Consider the following 18924-nt stretch of genomic DNA (forward strand, 5'->3'; position numbering starts at 1 on the left):
AAACACTTGAACCTTATTATCTCACATTCTAATAACAGTCATGTATCATTGATAAAACGGCAATTAAACTAGCAAAAATTCTACATGTTAATTGTTATCTAGATAATATTTAGCCTTGATAAACACTTTAAATTGCGAAAATCATTCGATTCTGTTTACAGTTCCCGTAAATCGATTACAAAATGAAGATATTAATAGTTTTCATTGTTGCAATTACTGCAAGTACCTCATTAGGTTTGTATAAATTAAAATATTTAATTTAATTGACGAATAACATACCTTATTTAATTAATAGCTCGAAGATACTCGGCAAGAGAAGAAAAACAAAATGACAATAAATCATTTGCAATCATTCCTGATGAACAAGGCAATCCACATTTTGTAGACCTGCGACAGCCAAAAGTGGATCCCAACGTGACTCTCGCTGACTTAAATATTTACTTCTATAGTCCCTCAGATCCCACTCGGGGCATTCATCTATCACCTGAGAATTTTGACGGTTCCATTCCATCCGATGAATTTGATCCATCGAAAAAATCAGTTTTTATTGCACATGGTTGGACTGGAAGCAACACATCAGGTACATGTGTTCGCGTTCGTCGTGAGGTACTCAAAAACGGCAATGCCAACATCTTCGTAATTGATTGGCATAGAGTCTCGCATGAATTCTACACTCTCGCCGCAATGGGAGTAAATGATTTAGGGAAAATGTGTGGAGAATTTGTCGATAAAATGCTATCAAAATACAATATAGACGCCAAACTGATGATGCTAGCTGGAGAAAGCCTTGGTGGCCATCTTGTAGGCGCTTGTGGTTCCGCTATGAAAAAGAAACCTGGTGCAGTCGTGGGTTTGGATCCGGCCCAGCCTATGTTTCACGTTGATGAACCCGGCAAGCGTCTAAGCATTGATGATGGAGAAGTCGTGCATGTTCTGCATACAAATGTTGGATTTCTAGGATTTGAAAGCTCGATTGGTCATGCAGATTATTTTGCAAATGGCGGTGGGATTAATCAGCCAGGCTGTGGAGCTGACGTGGTTGGAATCTGCGCTCATGGCAGAGCTCCTGTTTACTTTGAAGAATCAATTAATAGTCACCGATTTAAAAGCCTTGTGACTCTTTTGAGGAGTATGAGAATGGCTCGTGTGACAATAACCAAATTTCATACTTTGGTGGACTTGATCTGGACTTAGAGGCTAGGGGAGATTTCTACTACAATACAAACTCAGAATCACCATTTGCATTAAACTAGATTTAAATAAGTTGTATTATTTAATTTGGTTTTTAATAAAATGTTATTTTCTGTTTAATTTCCATAAAAAAAAGTCTAGTGAAATATAATTTCCTGTATATGAAGTAAGCTAGATGAATGCAAACATAAACATAACCATCAAACGTTCAAACATGTTTTCATTCTTCATTCAAACTTTGAATTTAATTTGTTTATAATGTCGGACGCCTGGGAGGAAATTCAAGCTGTAAAAAGTAAGCGCAACAGCCTGCGTGAGCGACTGGAAAAACGCAAAAAAGAACGCGAAGACATCCTCGCCCTTGGCAGCAGCCCTTTAGCATCAAGACCGGCTACAGAAATCGTTGCTGGAAGCTCAAAAATACACCCGGCTCAAATAACTGAAGACTCCAAGGTTAAACATGAACAACTTGAAGAGGATGATCTTATTAAAGTGGACCCTGAGCTGGAAAAAGGGCTCCTGAAAAAGTTGAATGAAGTAACATTACATCTGCCAACTACATCCAATGAATTACTGGAGCATTTAGGAGATGAACCAAATGCAACACATAAATCAATATGTAATCTGCTGCAGAAATTTGCTACACAGAAGATTATCACAGTGAAAGAAATAATTAAAGATGGCCAAACTGAGTTAGAAGTGACTTTTATTGAACATACAAAACTAAATGCATTGGTAGAAGATGATAAACTTGATACAGGCAAACAAATCACCAAAAGAAAAAGAGCTGATAGTCCAGAACACAAGTCTATCGATGAAGAAGATAAAAAGAAGAAGGAAAAAATAGATCCTAAAGCAAATGATATTATGGTAAGCATTAATTGTTAATGAGACTGTTAATGAGAATATCAGTTAATTTGTGTATGGTTTAGTCTTTATTATTAGCCCCATCAACAAAAGAAAAAGAAAGCAAAAAGATTGGTGAAGAGATTCTGGATTTGCTGAGTAAACCAACAGCAAAAGAAAAAAGTTTAGCTGAGCGATTCCGATCGCAAGGAGGCGCACAAGTAATGGAGTTCTGTCCGTATGGTACCAAGGGTGAGTGCCAACGAAATGCTGGTTCCGTTCCATGCAAGAAACTTCACTTTAAGAAAATTATCCAAAAACACACCGATGAGACACTCGGCGATTGCTCGTTTTTGAATACATGCTTTCATATGGACACCTGCAAATACGTCCATTATGAAGTTGATCGTTCCGGTCAAAGTCGCGAGACTCCTTTGGCTCCCAAACCGATGGTTTGCTCAGAAAGTACGACTCTCTACCCAGCCCAATGGGTGCAGTGCGATTTACGCTTTTTAGACATGACAGTGTTGGGAAAATTCGCTGTTATCATGGCGGATCCCCCATGGGACATCCATATGGAGCTACCATATGGTACTATGTCAGACGACGAGATGAGACAGTTGGGTATTCCGCAATTACAAGACGATGGACTGATATTTTTATGGGTGACTGGAAGAGCCATGGAGTTAGGCAGAGAATGTCTAAAACTATGGGGATATGAGCGAGTGGATGAAATTATTTGGGTGAAAACCAATCAACTACAACGGATTATACGAACGGGCGCACTGGTCACTGGTTGAATCACGGTAAAGAACATTGTTTGGTCGGGATGAAAGGCAATCCGCAGAATTTAAACCGCGGCTTGGATTCGGATGTGATCGTTGCTGAGGTGCGTGCGACAAGTCACAAACCGGACGAGATTTATGGTATGATTGAAAGATTGTCGCCGGGAACAAGGAAAATTGAATTGTTTGGCAGGCCACATAATATCCAGCCAAACTGGATCACTTTAGGCAATCAAGTCGAGGGTATTCGATTGATGGATCCGGAGTTGATTGAAAGTTTTAAAAAACGATATCCGGATGGTAACTGTATGGCCCCACCACCGGATCAAGCGCATTGAAATTGAATGTTTAAGTACTATTATTTTAGGTACATTTGTCAGTGGAGTGGTATTAAGTAATAAATACTTTTTGTTTCATAAACTGCTATGATTTTTTTTTATCATATTAGTAGGTAATTTTAGCTTAATAATAAACTTGTTTCCATGGTAACGAAGTGCACTCATGGTTGCATATAGTTATCGAATTATCTTTGCTCTTATCTTGATAAATTCTATCAAAAAACGGCACTACTTCTTTATTAGTTAAGGTTTAAAACACTGATGTTAAAAATTGGCCATCGTTAGACCGTATCAAATATATCACTAGTAATGACTGGAATTTTAGTTGCCATGCAAAACAAAAGAAAATTTTAGTAGACATAATATAAAAACAACATTCATTATTATTGATTATAATACCGTGAATCATTTAATATGTTACTGGAAGGGGAAGAGAGGTCATCAGAGGCAGGCGGCTGCGAATTTGAATAATGAAAGCAACAAAACCATAATATAAACAAACACTGCTCACTCGCTTATGACTCTACCGTGGAAGGGGGGAACCGCCTAAACTGCGAACACAAACATCAACACCGTTTCCTTTGTTTTGATTACACACCACGCACTCCGTCGCTCACACCAACGCTGAACGATTTTAGTGCGCACAATAATTCTACGCCCTAAAACACCAGTCACTACGGGTGCAATTCGCGTGCGACTTACATCATTGAATCAGCTGTTTTCCTGTGACAGTTGAATGCTAAGATGGCGTCCGTCTGAATTTAGACAAAGAAGGTAGTGTAAATAATCAACGTTTGCCAGTGAAAAGCGAAGTGATCGCCGCGATAACAACCGAAACTAACGCCGTTTAATTGTGATCAACAAAATGCTGGACCTCGAGATCGTGCCCGAGCGTTCGTTAGGCTGTGAACAATGGGAGTTTATCCTAGGTGGGTAGCAGTGGTGATCCTCAGCTAGTGCACTCACTGGATGGAAACAAGCTATTTTTATTTAATGCGTACATTGCGATTTTGCGCAATATTTCACTTTCTTATGCGCGCTTATGTCATTTGTTTATTGCGTCGATTAAATTCGTGCGTGTTTTCTTTTAGGAATGCATTTCTCTCAAGCAGTTGCAATTATTCAATCACAAGTTGGCTTAATTAAAGGTGTCCAAGTACTTTATAATGATAGTGTGAGTATATTAGTCATTGTTAAATGCTTAAAAATGGATGACAATTATGATTGATTATTTTAGAATCCATTAGAAATAGATATAATTATTAATTTACCTCAAGATGGCATCAGATTATTTTTTGATCCAATTGTCCAAAGACTTAAAATTATTGAAATCTGCAATATGAAAATGGTCAAACTTAAGTATTGGTAAGTACACACTTTTTTGCACCTATTTTGACCAAACAAATAATTTTCTATACCATTTTATGTATGTAAGTTCAATTGTTTTTGCGCACACGCACTTCAAATTTAAATTTTTTTCTTTCGCGCGGAAAAAGTTTTGTTTTTGCAAAACTGTATGAGAATAACGATCTCACTTTGACATGTATGTTGAATATATATTTTCGCTCACCTTCAACAAACATATGTTATCTTTCTAATTTAAATGCGTAAAATATTTTGTTTTTCGCAATATTTTTTGCGCACGACAAATATTTTTTTGTTTATAGTGCGTATAAAAAAATGTCCTTCGCATACCTCTCTTAAAAATCAACTATTTGCTTTATATTTGGATCCGATATAAATTTTTCATCTCCTTGCGTTGAAATACAAAACTTTATTGATTTTTATGTTTTAATATCATTCCACTGTTTTTAAATACATTTATCTAAATTTTTCAGTGGTTTGCACTTCAATTCTCCTGAAGTCCTACCGTCGATTGAACAAATCGAGCACTCCTTCGGCGCCACGCACCCAGGAGTCTACGACTCCGAGAAGCAGCTGTTCGTGCTGAACTTCCGTGGCCTCTCGTTCTACTTCCCCGTTGAGTCGAAATTCCAGACGAGTAGTACCCACAACCTCGGCTCACTTCACTTCCCTGCCGGCTCCTCTCCGCTGGTCTCACGCATGGCCGTCTATCACGGCGCCAGCGTCGAAGTGGCCACAGCTCCTGAGCTCCCATTGAGTTGCTACCATGGTCAGCTCTACCTCTGCAAGGCGGAGGTATTGCGCGGCGAGACGTACACGAAGGGTGTCCGGCTCACGCTGATGACCAGTGGAAACTCGCGCCGGATAGACTCGTCCAAACTGCAGCTGGAGCGCGAGATCCTGCTGGGCAACTCGGCGCAGGATGTGGCCTCCGCGCTCGGCGCACCTTCGAAGGTATTCTACAAGAGTGAGGACAAGATGCGAATTCATTGTCCAAATGCGCACCGACGAGTCACCGCCACGAAGAGCGATTATTTCTTTAATTATTTCACGCTTGGTTTGGTATGTTTGCCCCGATCACTTCACAGGGTGATATTTTATTTATTATTTTTTTATAGGATGTGTTGTTTGATGCGCGCACTCATCTGGTGAAAAAACTTGTTCTGCACACTAATTATCCCGGTCATTATAACTTCAATATGTATCAGCGGTGCGAGTTCACAGCGCCGTTGAATAACATCGAAGTCACTGCGTACTGCCGCTGGGATGAGTTATGCAAAAAGTTGACACCCAGTGAACGGCCCGTGGTGTTGAACCGAGCCAGTTCAACGAATACCACAAATCCCTTTGGTAGCACTTTTTGCTACGGCTATCAGGATATTATATTCGAGGTAAGTTAAAGTAAATTTGATTTTAATTGCATAGCAAATAACCCTCACGTGTAAACTTTACAATTTTCTTCCTCTGAAGAGAAACTTTTATAAATTTATTTGTGAGATTTATATATTGCAATTGTTTGAATTTGCAGATTATGCCGAATAATTATATAGCTTCTATGAGCATTTATGGCGATGGAAAACCATCCGAAGAAGAGTGTGAGCAGGCGTGACAGAGGCTATCTGCCACCTACCTCATTCTTGCTAACAGGTACTGGCAACCATAAAACATTTAAATATGCCCCCCAAAAAAATCACAAATTATCAAGTAAAATCGAAAAAAAATCTATTACGCTATGCATCTCACTCGTTATTAGCCATATAATTATTTTGTAACAACACTCGGATTGAATGCTGCTCGGCCAGGAAATAGTATTAAGTTAGGACGAATTTTAAGTTAATTAATTACGGATACACGGCCGACTAACCGACGAGAAACAAACAAATAGGGTACACCTTTTAGTTGATATTTAAATAGTGATTATGTATCTCATTTTTAAGCTGTGACACAAAAAAAATTAAAAACTACGTTTAAAAAACCCACCAAAAATAAGTATTGTTATTTTACATAGATTTTATTACGTATTAAGTTATTTAACGATAGCGCGCTTGTCAGACAAGCGCAAGGGTAGTATCTCTGCTGGTTTTAGTTTTTAAACAGAAATTATTATTTCGCAACCATCTCAACATGCAGACAAAAACACAATCTATTCATGCTGCGTCCACATAAGTAAACGGATGCGATATATCTATTTAACTCGTATAATCTTGTGGAATTAATATGTATGCATCGCTATCATTTCAATGTTGCTCCTTCAACAAGTATAGACGTAACGTAACAATAAGATACAGTTAGTGGAATGCGTTGAATGATGTCAACTTAGATTTGTTTTTAAGTGGTGTATCTTTTCTAACGTGGTGATTACTTCCGATTCGATTCATTTGTAACAAAACTCACGAGAGAGAGCAATCATCAATAACGTTTAAATATATCTATTAATACGAATTAACAATAACAACAGGTCTATGTGATTTTATCTTGAAATAGCAAATGTTAATAGGAAACTACATATGACAACAAACTGCCATACTTATTCTTATTCCCCACTTGGTCAAAGAAAACAATGGTTATATGTATTATTACCGCATGTATGTACAAATACTTAGTTTAATTATGTTCTTTCTTTCGACGTAAATGAACCCCGTTCATCAAATTGAGTAAGACGCGGCGGCGTATAGCATTGCGATATGTATGAATACACATTGTGTAATGATTGTCGAGTTTAAAATGTAAAGAATGTTAATCCTTGCATTATAAACGTATGTAGAATGCTCTTTATAATTTTCGATGTATTTATATATTACATATATAAATCTCATTTAGTTATACACACTTATTGTAACAAAATTATATATATTTATTAATACAGGCAAAAACTGAAGAACTAAAAAGTATATATGAAATGATTTAATGAACATAATAAAAGTGAAGTATGGAAACTTATGCCTATGATTGTTTCATTTTCAAATATATATTCTATATATTGTTACAAATCAGTGCACTTTCCCTTTTTGTTAGTTAATTATTGGTTAGTTATATCACAATTGTTTTTACATACAATTCAATTGATTTATTTCTCATCCAGAAAGTCCATTAGTTCCTTGTCATCAATATCCAATTGAATTTCCTCTAATAAGGCACTGGATTGGTTAACTTGAATTTCTACAAAAGAAATAATTGCTTTAATGGTAACTGCATCTATTTTTAGCCAACCATGCAAGCAAAATTGGAATGGTTCATTTATAGATACATAATGAATTAGTATTCTTAAATATGGTGATTGCTTGATAGAAATATGTGAAAAACAAGCAATTTTACTCACTTGGAATGGTCCCCAGAGCTTTGTAAGTTTCCAAATCAGTTTTGAATGCATCCTGAAAAACTAACTGCCTTTCCTGCATTGCTTCCCTTTTCTTCACCTCATTTTCCATCACTTCTTGTTCATGTTTCTTAGATAACTCTGCTCTAAGTATTTCCAGATTAGCTGAAATTAAATGTGATGATACTTTATTTCAGATACATAATTTTAATTATTTTATCTTCATTAAATTTATAATCCATAGTTATCAATATTTTATTAAACATTTGTAGATGATATGATTTACAATGATCTTAGGTTAAACATGTTTCACCTTGTGTGCATTGTCAGTAACTAACTGAGATCAAATCACATATAAACATTAAATTAAATTTTATTACTTTCATTTATGAATATGTAATCCATTGTATAGTTTAAAAATATTTATTTTCATAAGATGAAGATGCCCTCAGGGCGAAACATGTCAAACTCATTATATAAAATTGTAAAATCCAGTAAAAAATCACGTAGAAATTTAATAAATAAATATTTTTAAAACTAAATTAAATATTATTTAACCTTACTTACCCATTTTCTTCTCCTCATACAATGCTAATTGATACCTATGATTGTTTTTCTTTTTCTCCAGTTCACATTGTTCAATAACATCTTCAAACCGAAGTAAATCTTCTTCAACTTGTTCAAAGGATTTACACAGTTGCTGAATTTGTGAATTGCAGGTCTGTAATGTATTCTGAAGAGTTGGCAATGATGTTAGCAATTGATTTATTGCTGTTATATGTTCATTTTGTGATGTAATGTACAAATGAATGTTTCCAATAGCATCAGCTGCCTGGTCAGCCAGGTTTGCATTTGTTTCATTATTGTTATGCACTTCTTCCCATTGCTTATGAAAGTGTTCTAGGAGTTCACCTGCTGCATCCGGGTTTATTTTATTGTTAATAGGTATTTCACCACTGATGACAGGTACATTCTTAACATTTAACAAATCTCTTAGATTATTTAACATATCCATTTCATGGACATTTAATAACACGCGAAATTTCAAAGCAAACAAGAAACATTTCCACGTATAAACACATGATATGATAATACGCAATCGTTGTAAATGTGACCTAACCTAACCGTATTAGAACTTTACTTTAAATGTTCTCCACTAGATGTGAGCACAGATTTAAACACGCAAAACTTTATTTTGTCTATAAAGTACGCTCACAAGAATCCGCATTTTTTCGACCAACATTAAACAAACTGGCACCTGTGACGCAATTTGCGTTATGACAAGTAAACGTCGGTTTTGATAATATTTCGAAACAATGGCGCGAAAATGACTAGTAGCATCGTTTTAAATGAAACGCTTATGAAAAAAGAAAGGCTTCGAGCAGCATTCGATACCATCCAAATAATTGCAGACAATGGTTTTGTTGAAGATTCACTTTATAAGCGTTCGCATCAGGTAAAACAACCTCAAGGAGACTCACAACAAACCTACGAAATTATATCACATATCCTAAACATAAAATATGTCACTTCAACTTCAATAGGTGCTGCTTGAAAGAATCAAGCAATTAGAATACGAAGAAGAGCACCAACGTGGTGTTCTACGCCGCGTAGAAGATGTAATCCCCAATAGTTATTTAGCAAAATACGGAAATTATCCTTATAATGAATACCGCGAGCGCTCCTACACCCCCCACACAAGTGGACCCATTGCAGTGCATCCCAATCTGGGCAAAATTGACTATGCCCATGAGCCATGGATGCTGCCGGCAGTCGAGGATTTGTTCATACACACGCTCTACTCTGCAACAACCAACTACAAATTATACGAAAATGAATTGCAGAAGATGATAGAATGCGGGGACGTAACCCACGAATTGTTTCCCTGCTACAAATCATCTGAGGGTCAAAAATCTTCCACTAGTTCGTTAGACTGCTCATTAGAGCGATCTCCTCCGAGATCGACTTCTTTCAAACATGACCAGCCCAATCAGGACTTTAATACAGACAAGGATTTGCCCTACTATTTCAAAGTCAACGAGTACGAGGGCTACAGGCTGCGTACAAAGCTTCTATCAGGCAAGATGGCGACATAGTCACATGTAAACCGCAATAATGTTGATTAATTTTAGATGAAGTCAAAAATGTATGGTACAAGAGGGAAACTTACAGTAGGGAGCACATGTTGGAGGTGTACAAGTCGTTGATGGATAATGTGATCATCAATCAGGAGTCCGAAGCTTTTCGGCACATTTTGAAACCGGATGACTATGCATTACAAGTAGTATACCTAGGATTTACAACATAACCGTAATTAATACTTTTTTTGATTTGTTCAGAAATTGGTAGCTTTTATATTAGATTTAAATAATAAAATTCCACCTCCGACGGATCATGACGACCAAGATCCAAATACCGCCCTCCTAAATGAAACAACTCGCACACCTACACGCCGTCTATATTCAGACGTTGTGCAGGGCACCAATATGGCGCCGAAGACATCAAAAAGCCTGCATGAACCGTGCAGTCCCAAATCGAGTTATTACACTGACGAATTCTCATCGGGCGTCAACTCCAGCACAGGATTTCTGCATCCAGAGAGTACAACAAAATCATCGACCGAGTTTAATGATAGACTTCACGCACAACCATCGATGTCAGAATTGAGTTACTTTGAAATTGATACGCCTAGAGTGCCAGAGATTGGTGACATTATAAACGCAAATCCGCCACGAAAACAATCACCGAATAAGTTTTCCTATTCTGAAGCTGTGAATAACACATGTGGGTATCCCATAAACCAGTTCAATATGCCATTCTTGAATGATGAAGTCCAGCCAAAAACTAATAATACCAGCGGCACCTATCCGAGCACTTCCTACAATCCGATGCAATACCACGCCGAAACAACTTCCTACACTGGAAATCCAAATTATAATAGATTGGGGTATTCTATCAGTAATCCAACGTACCCACCACAAACCTATCAGGTACCACTAAATCGCACCCAGAATGTGAATCCAAGTTGGTACATATCACCCCCTTACCGCCCGGCGCACCAGCCATCACCTTACAGCATGGTCGTCCTGCCCCAATTACCCACAAAGCATAGATGGACCAATCCGCAGTACATGCGTCCTAATACCCCAACGACATCTATGTACAACCCTAGTACCTCGCAGAACCCACCCGTCACGTTTCCTCATCAACCAGCTGCAATGAACATCAATCGCAGCGGTTCCAATCAACACGTCAACACTTCCGGCTTCTCCGCCTACGATCCGACAAAAAACAAGAAGAAGAACATCGCGCCTACCACTACTAAATTCCCTCGCAGTAAAAGCCCCGACCAAGGGATGAAAAATAAGAAGTTCGTCAAAGGGAGCACCTCCGGCGCAACGCCGACGACGTATCCGTCAAAGATTTTGACCAAACCCCATTCGGATTTCCGTATAATGGCTCGACAAGATGGCGACCGCGCCAGCTGCGCCGATCCGCCTATACCCGTCAACTACAGCGCGTCCGACGAGCTAGAGAAGATCGCACTCCGCGAGTATCAGCCGTCCGTCGAGGGGTTATTCAATGAGATCGAGCGTCAGGCCGAGGAGCAATACGACGGCAATCCGGAAAACTCCTGCCGCCCCCCGAATAGTGGAAATGATCAACTCCTCGTCGGGGGGCTGCGCGCACTCAACTTCGTTTTCCAATTGTATTTTTCTATCAATACACGCTGAGATTTACTGTAAAATAGCTTAGAAAGAGTAAAAACCTTACCAACAGCACAACAAAAAACAAAATGGCGGAAAACTCTTGTTTCTCACATGAAGTTAATGGTATGGTGAAATTATTCATGATCCAATGATGTTGCGAAACATGAAACATAAATTTACTCACGTAAACTTTGTACTCCGCGTTGGTGGTCCAAAGTGTGGGCAGCATCTCATAACCAGTCAAACATTGAAACAAGAGAGCCACGCCACAAATAAATAAGACATATTTATTACAGATCATTTAGTTACATATCATTCTTTTATAATTTTTTTTTAAATTTATTTCATGTTTTGTTTGCTTGGTTTCATTTTGTGTGTTTGCATAGTATTTTACTTTATATAGATAGAGGTGATTCATATCAGGCAGTTCATTTTGGATACAGCACTTATGAATCCCCTGGGTTACGAAAATAACCAACGTGTATTTTCCATTCTCTTGCTTGTGTGTATTTTTTTAGTTTTCTTGTTTCACATATACATTATATTTGGTATGACAATATTTAATATCGGCACGAAAACAATGCGTACATTGGTTTGGGTATACAAACGAAAGAATACTGATTTGCTGCTGTACTCGTCAACAGAATCACGGTGTGTGTGTATTAATGTGTGTTGGTTGTTGTTCATTTTGCTTCGCAGATGAATCGGGTATTTCACAACGAATACTATACTCATTCATACAGTACACGCTTCTGGCATTCGTTTCGTTCAAAAAGTCTGTTTCCATTTTGCTCATTTTTTTTTTCTTTATGTAGTAGTATCATCAATTTGTCCTACAGACAGAAAAATTGCTTTTATCCGCATTTGTGCATGGCTCCTAATTAAAAAGGATCAATTTTCTATGCCCAACTTGCGTTTGATTTCCATGATATAGATAGGAGTCGAGAGTTTACATTGTTAAGGTAGGTTTTCTTCATTTTTGCATCATCTTTACAATCGACGCGACCAAACACTTCCGAACCCACTCGTATCGTAATACACACGGCGCACAATGGTAATTGTGTAATGATTAATGTAGCGCGCTATTGACAGGTTATTTTGTTACGAGTTAACGCATTCGTTTCCGGTGTCGGAAGTGTTTCGTGCGCGGGTCGTCATTGCGAACCTGAATGGCATAATACAGATATAATTTATAATTTTTTCATTTTTTCTCAGTTTTTATTAACAAATATAACATTCAGTAAAGATTGAGGGACTTTGGAACGCCGGTGGAGCGCGCGCGACGCCGCCCAAACCGTTATTTGGTTTGCGTTTGATTCGTACGTAGCCTTCGGTGCGGTCCACGCGCGGCGTTCCGCCATTTTTTATTTATTTTTTTATTTTATTAGACTAGCGGCACATATATATATATATATTTTTATTTTTTATTAATTAATTAGACACTACCGAACTAATAAAAGCACGAATTACAAGAGACATCGCTGTATTGCGATTCACTCAATTATTTTTAGTGTGTTTGTGTGTTTTTCACTTAGGTTGTTTTCTTTGTTAAGTATTAATTACTCACTACGTGCACGCCGGTACGCCGTCTCGCGAACGACAACACGCGCGCGCACGCGGTGCGAAGACGATGGAAATTTACAGCATGAGAACGTGTGTGTATGTTGGTCGAAAGGGCAAACGAAACGTTGGCGATTTTCATATTTTTATGTTGCGCTGCCTTCCGGTGTGTGCATGTTACATGTAGGAAAGTTTACGGAAGGTTCTTACTAACGACAAGTCAGTGTCAAAGAGTGTCAGTTCAAGTTATTTCTTTCATTCAATCGTTACGTTTCTTTAATAATCATGATGCGATACTAATGTTATGCTAAGACTTTGATAAATCACATAGACCTAACATAGTGATGTGAGTGTGTTTTGTGTGTGTTCATCATGTGGTGATAGTATTTTGGTGGTTTTCAATTCAGTCACATTTCGGATCGCATCCATCGTTTGTTTCGTATTCGCTTAAACTCTCACTTGCTCTTGAAAACCGCCAGCTACCTTGCAGATAAGGTGAACGGGCAGCGGATATACAGTAGTAAAAATAGACGATCTTTCTAGGTAAACGTATGTGTTTTTTTCTTTCTTCATTTTTTGGTTGGCTATATCGCAGCATATCATTTTCAATATTTATGTCTGTCTGCTACAGTAGTAGTTTAAACAACAAATATACAATAAAGTAAGAAGTTCTCAGACGATTTGTTATAGTTTCTTGTTTTGTGCTTTATAATTTATGCTTATAGTAGTTTGCTTCTCCTTGTTTGTTTGAATGTTTAAGGTTCGTTATCATAACACTACATGCAACATAAAATAATAAATATTTCTTTCGGAAAAACACAACTATTTGTTTGATTGTTATTGCACATAAATTAAACGGTAGCGATTAAATCATAATAAGTAAACATAAAAACCATCCACGCATATTTTTTACAATTTTAGATTAGTTAATTGTTTCCCTCATTTGTTTCTTAACTATAATTTTAGCAGCAAATAGATTTCTCTCAATTTCGTATCACCACTTTGGACAATCGAAAGTGCGCGCGCATCTTTTACTTACGGACACCGCTAACGGAGAAAACTAAGAAACGAACATTTAAAATGTCTCAAATCACAATAGTCTTTAGTGTTGCATCGCAAGGAGGTTCATTGCACATGTATACATTATATCCTAAACACAATATTACATTATAAATTTGGTTTGCTTCATTAAACGCTAGTCACCTAATTCCGATAACAATAAAACTCGACGCACAAAAAAGGTTACTGATGAAGGAATTTGCCAGCGCGCACATTGGCAGCTGGTTGTGTGTGTGTGGCTTGTGTGTCGCGGTACGTGTGTGTCCAGCGGGGGCGCAAATAAACAAAACAATAACATAACTACGCTACATCTCGACGCGAGGAACAATATTATAAACAATATTACAACATCAAAAATGATAGCAACGAAGGTCGTTTCCATAACACATAAAAACCACAAATATTACACATTACACAAACTCGTCATACAATCATCAACATCATCCTCTCCGTTCAGCGTGAAGTGGTGAATCTCCGAATGTGCCCCGGCGACTCTTAATAATAAAAATTGACAACTTTATTAAAAGCGGCTCTGGCTTCGCGCGCACCCGCCCGCCTCTCATCATCATCATCATTCACTAGTATGTATTCTGTATTGCTGCGTAAAACAAGAACAATTTTGCACGTGCGTGACACAACAACCGGTTTTGTTTGATTCGTCGTGTTCTTTTTATAATCTTTTTTTTTTGATAATTAATTACTCGTCGGTAGAAAAAAGAGAAACCAAAAAACAATTAAAAATTGTTACGCGTTGTCTTTATTGGTCCTATAGTTTTACTCCCCGTCACAGGCGAAAATCGTGTATTTGTGTTCCTGGATGCATTGCGAAACGATCGAAATTCAACGCAACGGCGAAATCGAATCAACTAAGGCGGCGTTCATTATTTTTTGTTTCATTGTAACACTTCCTACGAGAGGAGAGTAGAGATCAGCTACGTTTGAGAGTTACACGCTCCATTGATAAAATGTTTCTCGTCCATTAGTATTATTTGTATGCTTTGTATTTTGAACGTGCGGTACCGTTACTTAATTCAGGTTCTCGTTAATATTTATGTAATTATAATATAGTGAGATATACAGCGTTGGAGACAGAAGCAACGAGAGATTTTGTTTCATCATTCTCGATCGTATGATTCATCTTGTGTTCTTGTGTGTTTTCTTTCATTCTTTTTGTTTTGCTCGCATTTTGAAATCGAAAGGGCGGTTATAACAGTTCGTATTGGCGCAGATGCATACGCTGAATGATGTCTCGACAATCATTGAACACACGTTTTATGTTTTCCGTATCGACGGCGCACGTGAAGTGCGGATAGCAGTAGTGCTTACCCTCTCCGGACGCCGTACTTATACGCTGCGGATCAGAAAATGTGCCATCAGTGCTTGCACCAGGTCGGCATACCTGATTTGGATTTGCGAAAGCGGGAATGGGCTAAAAGGGCTTTGCAGCGTTACGGGGTTATATACACTTAAATAATTATAGATTATATTGGATATTTAAGTGTGGAAAATCTTAAATTTTTCTGCAATTGTGCGTGCAATGTTAATAGAATTCAAAATTGCACAATCAGAGAAAAAATATTTCCAAGTTATTGCTTGCAGTACTAAAAACAAAATAAATAAACGAAGTAATTGAGGATAACCTTTGGGCAATGTGTATTTTTCGGCCGCAAACAAGTGTATATAACTCCCTAACACAAAAGTTTAAACAATAACTTAAAAAAATAAATCGTAAGCATTGATTGCGGATTCGGAAGCGAGCTATACTTACTAGGAACTCATCCCTTATGAAGTACTTGGCTTTCACCACCAGCGGGTCTTCATTAGCGTCGTTTGGCGCGTCTCCGGGAATTTGATACGCTTGGAAATCAGAGAAATAATCTTCTAATTTGCTTTTACCTGCAAACAACACCACAAAACGAAAATGCATTAGATTTTTAAACATTCGATAGTTGATGTTAGGAATGTGGGCGTGGAGGCAAATGTCAAACCGGGCCAAGGGTCGTGTGAATCAAACGAGGTTTTTATATTCAAATCAAATCAAATAAAACAAAAACAAAGATGTTGTTTATGTAAATAAACTAAAAAAAAATATATTAAAAATTACGGGACATTTTCTACCGAAATGCGACTTGTTAGAAGCCCGGAGGCTCGTCAAACGTGAAAGTTTATACACTTTATATGCGCATATTGCAAATGCGTGCAACGATTTTAAAAATCAGTAAATTTAATCAAGAAGAGAGCACAAAATATGTATTTGCAAACGAAAGTTTATGTGAGGTTCCGCCCTATATGTAGCGCCGACTAAAAGTTGAAAACTACAAAATGACAACATATCAAAGATGTCGCGAGACAGAAATAAAACGACGCCAGCGTCACGAATTTTCGCCCTGCCTTCTGCTATAATAAAAATGTGATAACCTTGTGTAATAAATCGTAGGCGGACCGATTTTGGCGTGTCACCAAGAAAAAAGAAAACACGACGCACGTCGCGCGCGCCTCACTTACCGGCTTTAATCTTCTCGGCCAGCAGGTCCTGCTTGTTGAGGAAGAGTATAACGGAAATAGTGCGCAGCCACCTGTTATTCCAGATAGACTTGAACAGTTCGAGACTCTCCCGCAATCTGTTCTGTGAGGGATCCTCTCGCAGCACCATGTTGTACGAACTACACGCCGTTACGAATATTATCGCTGTTACGTCATTAAAGCATTGAATCCATTTACGTCTTTCGTCTCTCTGGCCACCCACATCAAACATGCTGCAAGAGAAGGCAATTATAATAAAACAGCCGGTGAAACGCGCTGCGATTGCGCCACAGCACGGCAACAACTTACTGGAAGTTAATTTTGTCGACCTGGAAGCGCGTCTCGAAAATGCCACTGGTGAGGACACGACATCGCAGAATGTCCTGCTCCGACGGTTTGTAATCGGGCTGCTTGATTATGTCCACCCGATCCAAGAAGTACTTTGCGCAGTCTATCAGCTGGTACTCGTTGCTCCGCTCGAACGTCGCCTGAATGCCCTTGTCCTTCCACAGCGCTTCGGTGTGGTCGTAGAACTCGGGCGGATAGTCGAAGTCGGGGCCGGTGGCGCAGTCCTGAATCCAATCCACGCGTGTTTGGTTCTCGGGATGTTCTAATTGGACGGGAGGAGATAGCGTCGACATTGCTCCCGATATTGTCTAAAATGATAGAATTGTTAGTAGGTTGCCGGGGCAGGGTGGTGATAATGGAAATACTGACAATGATGGCATCGCGAATGTTCTTCTTGATGTCCTCGATCTTCCGCCACTTCTCGCTATCACTAAAGCCGTGGACGTGCAGGATGCGCATCTGCTTGACGATTGTCGATTTGCCAGACTCGCCGGCGCCGAGCAACAGCAGCCGATGCGTCGCGCGATACACTTGCTTGTCCATCTTAAGCTGCTTGTTGATTCGATCACTAATGCGCTTCTTCTCGCGGCTGTCCTCGGCGCCGCCCGCCGCCTGCTGCGAGTCTCTGTTGCCAAAGCAGCCCATGGCCGCCAGGGAGGACCACCAACAGCCGGCGCCCTTCTCGGCGGCCCCAGGGCCGCACTCTGGGCCCGTCGCCACCGTGGCTGTCGTCGTGCACGCACCACTCACAGACCGACCACTTTCATCACACTCCGCCGCGGCCGCGAAGACGCCGCGCCGACCTTCCTCCACCAGCCTCTCGACCAGCTCGCGCTCGGAGACCTTTGAGGGTTATGTCGGCTCGGCGGAGACGGGGCGCTCGGGGCTCCTTGGCACAGCTTCCGACGGCTCGAACGCGCTCGGATCGCGCACTCAGCTAACGCGGTCGGCGCGCACCGCCGGCGTTGGAGTCGCGATAAGCGCGGGCTGCCGCTTCATTGAAAATTCGGAAGGAATCGGGCGAGCGCAACGCATAAAAATGGCTCCACTGTTTGCTATGTTTAGATTAGAAGCGAATCACTCGCGGGCTATTTATACTTTACGATCGGCGAAAATAGCGTAGACTAGCAGAGCAGATATGCATCACGCCGACACAACACACCAGAGTCCATGTAAAAATAGACCGCGGGCCGATTTTCTTGCGCTTTTCCCCCTTTTGCGTGCGGCGCTGGATCGTTCCGTGCGTTCGCCTTCACTCTGTCGGCGCGCTGAAAAACTACATTTGATACACCCCGACGGCGAGACGACGGTCGCGGGGACGCGGCGCGGCCGCGAGGAGGGCTTCAAATGCAGCCCGTCGACGCTGCGCTGCCGGGCGCTTCCAAGTGGGGCCTCGTTAAGTGAGGAACACTAATCGCGACCGCGTTAAACACAATTATATCGAACCCCCTGATGACAGCGGGGACAGCGGACAGGTGAATTAAATATGTCCGACCCGACCGCGCCGCTCGCCAGCGCTCGTCTACGCTCGACTGTGACGGCGCACTCTGGCGCGGCGTTGCCGGCATTGCCACTCGCCTCAATATTGTCACTTTTCACCGTAAAAATCAACTTTTCATACGCATTTCATTAAAATTTCGCATTTGTCGCAACATATGTGCCTCTAATTTCGCTGATTACAAACCACTAATAATCCACGACGAGTATTTGCACTTTTTTTCAAGCGCAATCAAGTGTGTGAATCGTGAGTATCGGCAAGCGGGCGAACATGCGCGCTCTGATCATTCAAACCGATCGTGTTCGAGAGCAAGGAAAACTTTTTGTGGAAAGCGGCGAAATTTTCGCCTGCACTCAACCTGAAGCAACACAATTACGCACGCATT

The 18924-nt window shown here is 39.8% G+C and overlaps 6 protein-coding genes across 6 annotated transcripts; 4 read left to right on the top strand and 2 right to left on the bottom strand.

The window, feature by feature from the left end:
- Positions 1 to 107: 107 nt before the first annotated feature.
- LOC135798423 (phospholipase A1-like) lies at positions 108 to 1332 on the top strand. Its single transcript, XM_065311273.1, has 2 exons — positions 108 to 234; positions 296 to 1332. The coding sequence occupies exons 1-2, from the start codon at positions 183 to 185 to the stop codon at positions 1192 to 1194; spliced, it is 951 nt and encodes a 316-aa protein (XP_065167345.1). The 5' UTR covers positions 108 to 182; the 3' UTR covers positions 1195 to 1332.
- A 13-nt stretch (positions 1333 to 1345) lies between these two features.
- On the top strand, positions 1346 to 3242 carry Mettl3 (methyltransferase like 3). The gene is given in 3 exon segments (XM_065311265.1): positions 1346 to 2061; positions 2124 to 2811; positions 2814 to 3242. Coding segments are annotated over 3 exon segments (1647 nt in total). The 5' UTR covers positions 1346 to 1449; the 3' UTR covers positions 3161 to 3242.
- A 499-nt stretch (positions 3243 to 3741) lies between these two features.
- On the top strand, positions 3742 to 7465 carry LOC135798420 (PHAF1 protein CG7083). The gene is made up of 6 exons (XM_065311269.1): positions 3742 to 4089; positions 4252 to 4334; positions 4398 to 4525; positions 4999 to 5587; positions 5644 to 5916; positions 6054 to 7465. Exons 1-6 carry the CDS (start codon positions 4026 to 4028, stop codon positions 6132 to 6134), a joined length of 1218 nt encoding a protein of 405 aa, XP_065167341.1. The 5' UTR covers positions 3742 to 4025; the 3' UTR covers positions 6135 to 7465.
- Positions 7466 to 7474: 9 nt separating this feature from the next.
- On the bottom strand, positions 7475 to 8972 carry Dysb (dystrobrevin binding protein dysbindin). Its single transcript, XM_065311274.1, has 3 exons — positions 8409 to 8972; positions 7845 to 8006; positions 7475 to 7684 (listed from the first exon to the last, which is right to left on the bottom strand). Exons 1-3 carry the CDS (start codon positions 8854 to 8856, stop codon positions 7593 to 7595), a joined length of 702 nt encoding a protein of 233 aa, XP_065167346.1. The 5' UTR covers positions 8857 to 8972; the 3' UTR covers positions 7475 to 7592.
- A 92-nt stretch (positions 8973 to 9064) lies between these two features.
- Positions 9065 to 11589, top strand: LOC135798416 (uncharacterized). The gene is made up of 4 exons (XM_065311263.1): positions 9065 to 9297; positions 9386 to 9920; positions 9974 to 10122; positions 10181 to 11589. The coding sequence occupies exons 1-4, from the start codon at positions 9169 to 9171 to the stop codon at positions 11573 to 11575; spliced, it is 2208 nt and encodes a 735-aa protein (XP_065167335.1). The 5' UTR covers positions 9065 to 9168; the 3' UTR covers positions 11576 to 11589.
- Positions 11590 to 11824: 235 nt separating this feature from the next.
- On the bottom strand, positions 11825 to 18568 carry Galphas (G protein alpha s subunit). The gene is made up of 5 exons (XM_065311270.1): positions 17411 to 18568; positions 17003 to 17349; positions 16676 to 16926; positions 15939 to 16066; positions 11825 to 15521 (listed from the first exon to the last, which is right to left on the bottom strand). The coding sequence occupies exons 1-5, from the start codon at positions 17684 to 17686 to the stop codon at positions 15375 to 15377; spliced, it is 1149 nt and encodes a 382-aa protein (XP_065167342.1). The 5' UTR covers positions 17687 to 18568; the 3' UTR covers positions 11825 to 15374.
- Between the last annotated feature and the right edge of the window lie 356 nt (positions 18569 to 18924).

This window comes from Atheta coriaria, unplaced genomic scaffold (assembly GCF_025399875.1).
Source record: "Atheta coriaria isolate IRGN ID8LTWV9N9 unplaced genomic scaffold, Caltech_Dcor_3.1 hic_scaffold_9_pilon, whole genome shotgun sequence".
Taxonomy (NCBI): domain Eukaryota; kingdom Metazoa; phylum Arthropoda; class Insecta; order Coleoptera; family Staphylinidae; genus Dalotia; species Dalotia coriaria.